At 41.9% G+C, this 10396-nt stretch overlaps 1 protein-coding gene across 1 annotated transcript; it reads left to right on the forward strand.

The window, feature by feature from the left end:
- The first annotated feature begins 288 nt into the window (after positions 1-288).
- On the forward strand, positions 289-5377 carry ARRDC5 (arrestin domain containing 5). Its single transcript, XM_065740903.1, is given in 4 exon segments — positions 289-541; positions 3940-4148; positions 4875-5052; positions 5220-5377. Coding segments are annotated over 4 exon segments (798 nt in total).
- The last annotated feature ends 5019 nt before the right edge of the window (positions 5378-10396 follow it).

Consider the following 10396-nt stretch of genomic DNA (forward strand, 5'->3'; position numbering starts at 1 on the left):
CATTTGCAATATCATTCTTGAATTACAGTTTATCTACTGTATCACCAATATTGATCCTAAAGGTTTAATGGGCTGCTTGCCATTTAGGGAGGTGCTACTAATAAATGAATAAGTCAATCAAATCCCCTTCGGTTTGGTGCAGGCTGGGGAGCTGAACCCTGTGCTGCTAGGATCCCAGTCATCCTCTGCTATGACTTCACATACTCCAACATTGCAGGGAAAGTTGGGTGAGATGATCTCCCAGTCCAACCTTATTGTCCTCACAGAACCAATTTCCACTTTTCCCATATGACAGCAATTAAAGCAGTTAACCTTGTGCTGCCTGAGATTGAAGTGTACTTGGCTGGCTCCAGCATATATGGCTAACTGGTTCTGAACCTCAGCAACACCACTGTGGACCCTGTTGTGAACTTGGAGCCCATGGAAAGAGGCTACCTGAGTTGGCATCAGGAGAGCAATCCAAAACTGGACTATGAAAAGACCATAGCCTACACCAACATCACTGTCTACATCTCTAAAGCAAAGAACTTCCACATAGCAGGTAAGATGCTGGGATGAGGTGCTACTGTGACAGCAACCCAGTGCTGGGCAACAGAAGGCAGGATCAGACCTCTGCCAATGGGAGGAATCTTGCTTTTGCCAATAGTTCTCTCCAGTGTTTTGTTTCTATCCTATGACATTCTTCTTTTCACTATGTCATATGGCAACTGTTGCTGAGAAATGAATAGAAGTATTCCAGTATTGGAAGTAGCATCTGAGGGTATCAGATGTGCCCTCTGCACACTTCTGGTAGCTGTATTTGTGAATATTTGTTGAACAGACAGCCATTGCATGCTGTCTAGCTGCAGGTATGAAATTTTTAGTCACAGGCACACCACTGAAGCACTCTTTTCTCATCTGAAGTGCTTACTTTTCATGTGCCTGAATGTATAAATTGAGTATATAACTCTGCTGTATTTGCAACTGTAGGGAAGGCATTTTTAGAGTTACTGCTGTACCCTTACTGAGTGGCAAGAAAGAAAGCAAAGAAACATACATTGAAAACGCTGCACAAGCGTGAATCACAGAATGGGTGAGGTTGGAAGGGACCTCTGGAGGTCTTGTCCAGCTCTCCTGCTCCAGCAGGGACACCCAGATCAGGGCACCCTTCAGGTATCATATAACATGTACACATGTAAATGCAGAGTTAATGATTAATCTGTATGTGCTTATTAAAAAGAGTTAAGTCAGTGGAATGTAATGACCACCAAAGACAGTCTTCTTTGCAGACAAGTGTGTTATTTCGGGAGACATGAAAAGTAAATGGAAGCCTCCTAAGAGAAGCACTTCATCTTCTTCTTCAGGTCTATTGGGAGTCCTGAGGATTTAGTCTACAGGTAATTGGCTAAAGTTCACTGCACTAGAATAATTCAGTACTGAAGTTAGTCTGTGCCTGTGCTTTGAAACTGTTTATTTGAGCTATGACCTGCAGTGATCAGGCTTCGTTTCCTTTCAGACCTGAAGGCTCTACTATCCAAAAGATCATTTTCCCCTTACACATGCCTTTGACTCTTAGCCTTGACCTCCTGCAGCATGCTAGCTCTTCCTGTGGGCTACCAGATGTTACAGCCCTAACAGCAAAGTGTGGAAGTGGCTAACTGTAGGAAAAAACATTTTTGCGACACAAAGAACAAGTACCTGTAAAGCATCTCAGTTCTGTATTTCCTAAGCTAAAGCTATAATGGCTGTTGCTTAAATATACTCTTAAATCCACATTTTTTCACCTGTATGGATGTTTCTGTTATCAGAAGAGCTGAGCACCCACGTCCACTAAGACTCGACAAAGCAGTACAGTTTAATAACAGATTTTTCCTTCTGTAGCTGAGTCTTGTTGCTCCTTTTCCCAGCACTGATTGCATCTCTACAGAAGTGCTCTAACAAGTCCAGGAAAGCCATTTGAAAACATGAAAGAAGATACAGACCTGACCCTTCTTACCCTGAATACTCTGTGACCTCCACTGATGTTGGCATATGAGGAATGTATATTTGAACAGACTGCTGCCTGTCAGCTTTTGACACTAAGCTGCTAATATGGTCTTGATAGCATGTTACTGCCTGTTATTTGATCTTACCACATATCCAACTTGGGTCACAGCTGATGTCTGTGTAAGAAGTGCATGCACACAGCTTCTAGTGCCTACTGACATATTTCCTTTTAACTCTGGTAAACCTTGCCACCATTTCAGGGAGCTCAGCATTGTCTCCTCATGAGATAAGGACTACTTAAGAACTGACTACTTGTGATCATCAAATCTGACTGGTAACAGTGGTAGGATAATTAGATCCAGAAAAGAAAAAGATGTTTCAAAGCTATCAGGCTCAAAACCAACAGAATTCCTGAATCAGAGCAAACAGGAGCCAGGAGCTCAGCAAACAGAGAGTTTGAAGCTCTTTAAGCACTGCTGTGCATGGTCTCACTTCAGGAATGCTCTTCTGCCCTTCATAGAAAGGTTATCCCTCTGGTCATTCCTTCCATGGCACACTCACACTTTCCCCATGGCCACAGCCATTGTCTTCCTGACAGTAAACACAGTCACAGTGTGACTGAAATCTCCAGGTTTTGCTGAAGACCAAGATGCATAATGTCTCTATATGCATCCAGGAGCTAGCTCTTGGGAGCCCTTCTCATCTCTACATCTGCCAAGAAAGTTGCAAGACTGAAATTAACTCTCTCATGTGGTTTCAGGGGAATAAGTCTTGGAGCCCATGTGGATGGCAGTTTCTCCTGTGCAGTGGGGTTCATGCCTACCAGACATGGGTAGGTTGGGAAAGGGGAGTGCATCTTCACTCCCCAGGGGAACTGAGAGACATTGGAATACCAGGTTTCTACAAAATATCAGAATAGAGAACAAGACTTTCTTATATTGCATCTATCTAAGAGGCTGATGAATTTCAGTTTCCTCCATTTCAGACTGGTTCTTAGGCATTTTTTTCCTTCTGAGTTACAACACTGATCAATTGAAAGTGCTGTTATGCCATGTGGCAAAACCTCCCTGCTGTGAGGAAACAATACCCATATTCTTCTTCCAGCAAGAATATCCAGTTGAGATCATTAAAACTTAAGGCATTGCTGAATTCATCTGCAGAAAGATGCGGACTACAGGACAAAACTCTAGTGGTCTGTTATACCCTGCTACTATTGTTTAAAGTGAAGTTTTGGCAAAAGCTGTTAGGAAGAACAAAAGCGTATGTCTGGACAATATAAATGGCAGCATATGTGCACGATGAAGTCTTGGATGAAGCAAAGAGTCCAAAGAGTCAAGAGCTGCTCTTATCTGGACAAAAGAGGATAAACATATCCTTACACTGGTGTGACAGTCTTGTTTTAAAGTCAGTGGGACTCAACATACACAAAGCTGAATTTCATTAAGAGACAGTGGCACAGATGCAAAGACACAAAGACATTAGAAGGACTGGTTTGTAGTATTTCTGTCTCACAGTTGGGCAGGGAAGGTGTCCAATATTATTTCTACTATGAATGAGCCTTTCACAAAGCTGAAACAAGGTTGAGATCATATTCCCATGTGCTGCATACAAAAATAAAAGAAAAATGGGAGTTAGGACATTATTTTACTCCTTAGGAGACCACTAATGCTTTTTGCAGTTAAAAGTCCATGGCATTCTATTTTAATTCTAAACAAGTTGATAGAAGTTGCAGGTACATGACCTTGAGACGGGATGGGGCATTTCTTAACTCTGTCTACTGCTTTGCCCATACATCCAGCAGCTGATCTGAAGAGGCAGTGCAGAGTCCACTCATAAAATTTTGTGTGAAATACCAGCTGGTAATGTAAGGAAGCATTACCTTGATTTCTGACAGGAATGTCAAGATTTCTGCAAGGTATAAACATCCTAAATGTTTAAAAGGTTTCTGATAACAGCATGTTGCCTGGCTTTCAGATAGCTGCCTGCATTCTGGGATCCATACCTTTGATTTCCACTTCAGCATTCCTCCAGAGATTCCCTCCACATTCACCAGCAAAGTTGGCTGCATCTCCTGTTTTGTGCAAGGGATTTGCTGCAGCCACAGTACTGTCATAGCTAAAGAGCAGAGATATTTACTGTTGCAAGGAATCAGTGGTGACCACATGGGAAATGCAAAAGATAAGGTAAGGAGAACCAACTATCTGAGCTGGGGACTGTTCTGATCCTGAACTTTAAATGCCTGCTATTGAGTATTCATTAACTTTTAGCACTCAGTTTTTTCCTTTTAATGTTAAAACGACACCTTTAATATGTTTTACTATTGTTGTCCTGGGGCTTTGTCCCACATACAAAGATGTTTTTCATAAAGCATGCAAAGAGTAACATAAGAGCTCAAGAATGATAAGCAAGGAGTGCTTTGAGATCCAGGATGATTTATTAGCTTCAGTTCTAATTATATTGTATTATATTGTGTTATTTTGCATTCCAATATATCTTATTTAGAAAATCAGCTTTCCTCCTCAGATAGTTGCTGCTGTTTTGTTTTTAGGCCCATCTCTTTTTTCCTTTTCCCTTTTCCCTTTCCTGGGGCCTGGGTCTGTGGGTCCCCCACCCCAATAGTCATAGAACCAGGCTGAATCAGCCCATAAACCACTGACATAAATACATGTGAAAATGCGTACATATGCATGGGTGCATTCTTTGCACATATGATCAAGAGCACTGTGATAATTCAGCCACGCCATATTTGGTGTCGTGAGGAAGACTGGAATAAAAAGGCAGGGCCTGGTGGAGGCTTGAGCAGTTTGAGATGTTTCTTCACAACTTTGAACATGTGGTTTTGGGGATCCCCTGTGTCCAGCAGTGATAGCTCACTGTGCTTTGCCTTTCCACTCACTGTCTCCATGCAGGCTCCATTGGTGGTAGAAGCTAGGAATGATGTCATTTACCTCAACTGCTTCATCCACAGTTCTGTGATCCTTCAGATTTCCCTGGAGCAAAATGTATTTTTCCCTAGTGAAACTATTGTCTTCATGGCAGATATTGCCAACAGGACATACAATTACATTAGAAAGGTAGTTTTTTGCTGTATGCTGCATTGTCCTGTATAGGGGCTTCAGCAACAGTGGAGAACAATATTCCTTGGAAGATCAAAATGAAGTGATGATGTTGGAGTGCTCGCCAGGCACAGCCCCCTTTCATACCATGAGAGTCACCAATGCACTGGTTCTGCCAAAATCATTGCCTGTCACCAGCACATGATTTTATCATGGCTTTTAAATACGAGCTGGTAGGAAACTCTAACCTTCCTTGAGCTACAACCACCATCTGGGGGAGGGTGCCCATCATCATAACAGCCATACCAGAGCATTTGTGGAGCATTTGTGGAGCTGAACATCATGATGCTGCATGAAAATCAAGAGTAGCCTTCACAGAGACATTTATGAGAATGATCTATGAGCAATTGAATCCAAGGAATAAAAGACTTTTTCGTTGTTCTTCAAGATCCCTACACACTAGCTCTCCGCTTTCATGAGAAGAAGCTGTGGTTGCAGAGATGCTCCAGTTATTTTCAAAACATGAGAAGTAAAACTAGCTAAAACCCAAGATCAGGAAGCCACATGAAGGGAGCCTGTAGTCCCATTGAACTCATACCTGATGGATAAGGAAGAGCAGGAGTCGCAACAGTGCCCCATATAGTTTGCAGGCCCAGAAGATGACATGTTCCAGTCCATGAGATAAAAGCCCACCCTAGCCTTATATAGAGGTATGATGAGAGTGGAGAACATGCTGTTTGAAAGCCAGCTGTGAGATAAGCCAGATGCTGGGCAGATCCAAGGAGCAGGCACACCACCTGGCACAGAGAGAGCTGTGGGAGATACCCTCATGGTATATCACCATCATGGCTGGTGGGGAATCTGGATCACCTGGGAGATCCCTGGGGACAAGGGAGCAGCCAGGCAGCAAGAAATATGTGAGACAGGGGGCTGCTAAAGGCAGGACAAGGGCAGTACCCCTTCATCTAGGAAAGCCTCTTCCAAGATTGTATGGGGTAACAAAACTGGTCAGGAGGGAAGGACTGAAACTCTCAGTATATGACTGGATAATCATTATAGGAAGACCTAAGTCCTTTGAAGATAATTGCCGTAGGGCTTCTTCCATGCAGTGTGTAGTGAAGGAGGGTAGAAGGTACACAGAGAAGGATAGAACCTGGCAAGTATGAGAGTGTCATATCTCCTACTGCCCCTTTGGCCTTGATCTGCTCCAGGACCCATCACTCACCATGGCAGGATAGGCACAAACCCCACCCCGCGTCCACACTGTGTAACCCAGGGCATGGATGCTTCTGGATGTTCCACCATAAAGTGACACCATGAACCAGTGCTCATCCTGCCATGCAAGTGGACCTGCACAGGCTGAAGAAACAGGCACTTCCAGGGACATGGTATATGTGTAGCCCACACTGAAACTGTGTGTGAAAGTATGTGTGGATGAAGAGAGGCTTTGGGGATTAGAAGGGTGCTTAGGCATTTGTTGGTGTTTGTTGGCATTTGTGAGTAGTGCTTAGTATTGTGGTTTAACTGCTGTACTGCTGATATTGAGCCCAAACTTATGGTTCACTGATTGCTGGTTAATTAGGTGTTGCTAATTGAATAAATCACCCTGATTCTATGTGATTTATGCAATATGAACTGAGAGCTGCTTTCTCAGAGCATGCTGCTGCTGTATCTTGCCCCAGCAGGTGCTCTGCAGGCTCCCAGCATGTCCTCAGGCTCTCAAAGGGGCAGGCTCAGGGCTTCGTTGTCCCCTTGCAAAAGCTCAGTCCCAAAGTGGGCCTCTTGCAGCAGCCTCCTGCCAGGACTCACCTATCTTTATCAAGAGCCCAGCACCTTCCCTGTTCTCCAGACCAAACCAGCACTTCACGGTCTTCCTGCCTTTTGTCATTCCCTGTGTGTGCTCAGATTGACTTTGGATGACAAAATTTCCCAGCCTCGGTGTGAGACATAGCACAGCATTGTCACATTCTGCTGCCCACACAGGGCTAATATTTCTCCTCATCTTGTCCCTAAAAATGGTATTTGTCATTCTGACACTGGAAGGCCTCTTCCATATCTCAGTTGAGACCGTACACCAGGATGCTACTTGCAGAATCCCATTACAGATAGACTGTTTTTTTACAAGTCACCATGTTTTCATCGTTCAAGCAAAAATTAAGGTGCTCACAATGTATGTGACAGTGACAAATTAGAATATTTTTCACTGTTTATCTCTTGAACTTCCAGCTTTGTTTCTTACATAGCTGGCATAGCTGAAGGAAAACCACCACCAGGTATCAAATCTGAAGTTGCCATCACATAAGCAGTGGCAATTGTCATAAATAATATGAAAAAGGATTTAACAACTTCCTTTTTACAAAATACAGTTTGCAAAGAAGCAATAGGATATCAACACTTGGAGAACTAAAAGAACAGCTTTGTAATTCCTTTGCATGCTACTTGCTGTGATTTGAAGCACTGTGGAAGTCTATTTTGTTGGCTCAGATGTCTGAAGCCAGACTGAGATCAGCAATCTCGGGAAGGCAGTTGAGGAAGAAATGAGGTATTCCCATACCACACTAGAGTCACCCTACTGGCATTCTGATGGCAGAAGGCAACTGCTATCTGATGCTAGTAAAACTGCCTTCTGGTTTCCAAAACTGCATTTCTTAAGATGGAATACATACCAGGGTGAAATATGCATAACCCTGTTCCTGGAACATTTTATGCAGTGTCTGTGTCAACATGAAGCAAAAGAAAATGGTTCACATCAACAAGCCAGAAAGGCCAAGGTCCTAACAATGTAGGCATAATATAGAAGACATACATACCTGTGGGATACTGACTACTGGGAAATTAGGCAAGTGATTTCACAACTCTTCATTTTAATTTTCTTTTCCACCTTTTGAGTGTTGTCTATATCGCAAATGCTTCAAGCAGTTCCTTTCCTGTCTTTATAGTTCCATTTCTCTAAGGCACTTTCATGCTATTCTGGTATAAATAGTAACAAGAACAATATCACATCTGGGTAGTTTCACTCAAGTACGTTTTTCCAGCACAGATCAGAAGATGGAGTAAAGAAATCTCTAGGAAATGTCTTGTCAAATATTTGGTTCACTTCTACAAAGAGATGGTGCAAATTTTTCTGTAGCAACACAGGAGCCATAAAAATACCACTTGTCACGTTTGGGCTACGTGTGTTTATTCCTTCATATGCCTTTTGCAAAGCACTAAACCACACCCAAATGAACCTCATGCCTTTACAGTTCAGTCAGAGCAATATTATGCTACGTCTTTCCTCAGACTCTTCAGAGCAGGAGCAGTAACCATTCAGGTGCAGTGACCAAAAAAAGCCATATATATCATGGAGATATTGTCTTGTAACACAATCCTCCCTGAATTTCAGGAACCACTTACTAACTATACAGCCACCACCATCCTTTCTTATTTGACATAGGTATCAATCATCTGCACTTGAAAACTTAGAAACCAAAACACTTAGGTGCAACACCACACATTTCAGTGTACGTTTCATTAAATACTGCACACTAACCCTATTTTTAGTTGATAGGTTCAACAAATATTGGTCTTCATAGGATGACTTACTGTGAAAACCGAGCAGGAGCTTACTGCTACTTCTACCTCTTATGCTTTAGCTATATTTATATAAACAATGTGCTCTTTAGTCCTTGGAATCAATATTCTTTTATTTCTTTTTGAATGAGCCATGCCTGCAGCCTCTACAGAACCCCATACAGAGGAGTCTGATCTCTGCATCCTTTGGGATTATTTCTGAGAAGTAGCCTTGTTGTGAAACTGGTGAGATTTGTCCAGGTCAGAGGTGATGGGAAGGATGGGAAAGAGTATAAAAAGATGAGACATGTGAATGGCTATTTTGTCTCCTTATATTTTAATGTTAACCTTGCACAGATTTTGGAGAATGATCCATTTTTTTTTATAGTTTCATGAAGCAAAACCTGAGATTTTTCTCTTTCCAGTAACCATAGAAACATAGAAACAATAATTACTGGAAATAGTTACACTTCACCTGTACTTGTGGGAGTAGGCTTGTGTTACTGCTGGAGGATGCAGAAGTTAAGCCAGGTCTGCATCCTTGGCAGTGTTACCTGGCAAGGCTGCCATAGCCAACAGGGAATGAATGAATGAACCTTACAAAGGTCTTCAAACATCTGGAGTAGCTGAAACACCTGCAATTCTGGAACATTTTTACTCTAGCTAGTGTTGGCTCATGCTCTACCTGTTTTCAGCAAATGATGTTATGATTGATTCAAATAGTGAAACTGTGTCGATGTTTTGTTATCCAAAACACCACCAGTGCATTGGCTCCTTTCATATACCCTCAGAAGCTCTCAAAGAAGGGCCAATGAGACATGCAGTTTCCCAGATGCAGTTACCACCAACATCTCTCTATTTAAAGGGAAGGAGAGCACATCAACACTTTTTAAAACCTTTTTGAATAAGATGGTCTCCTATTACCAAGCCCCTTTCCCTTTGTCTTTTTATCCTTTAAAATTACACAGGCTCTTCAGATAAGCTACTGCTGTAAGACACAAATGTGGATTAAATCATATTGATTTGTTTGATCTTTCTACCTCCACCCTTTCCTTTCCTGCGTAAAACTTCTGCTTTTCCACAATGTTGCCTATGTCCCTTTCACGTTCTTGTAAGTAATCTGCCACCTTCCCTGACAAGAGCCTGAATGGGGCCAGCTTTCTTTTGATTGCCTCTGTTAGACTTCCAGAGAAGGAAGGGCTCCTTTGTCACACTAGACATATCTTAATTAAAACCATCCCCAACCTGCATAGGATTCATCCACATTACATGTAAGTATTGGTTTCTAATCTGTTTTTCCTTTTAGATACCAGTTCTAATGCTCTTGTGTGTGCAGACATACACAAGGCAGTAATAGAAAAGTCAATATGAATGGAGATCTGAAAAGAAAGAACTCTTTTTTTCATTTAATTTAAGTGATTCTACAGTTAATACTGATTACAGTTGGTCTATATAGATATGTGATCTAGGCAATGCCTAAGTTCAGCTATCCGATCTGTTTCTTACTGACCACTCCAAACAGGTTTTCCAAAAATGTTATAGCTCATTCTATTAGTGGGAGCTATTGGTTCTTCTAGGCAAAATAGAACAAAGTACAACTCTTTCATCAGCAATTTTAAACATTCACAGAGGTTAATTGATTACATGAGCCAAGGGTTGCAAACTGAAAGAGGAAATTGACTTATTCAATATGCAAATAAAGTACCAGGCAATAAACTGATACCAGTTATATCAGTAGGAATACAATTAACTTCAGCATCACATATAAACTAGCTTAATTTTTTCAATGCTTGCATGCAAATTTCTGCTTTCAGTAATGTCTA

This window comes from Cyrtonyx montezumae, unplaced genomic scaffold (assembly GCF_038088225.1).
Source record: "Cyrtonyx montezumae isolate F1298 unplaced genomic scaffold, pur_monq_1.0 scaffold_3, whole genome shotgun sequence".
NCBI classification, from domain to species: domain Eukaryota; kingdom Metazoa; phylum Chordata; class Aves; order Galliformes; family Odontophoridae; genus Cyrtonyx; species Cyrtonyx montezumae.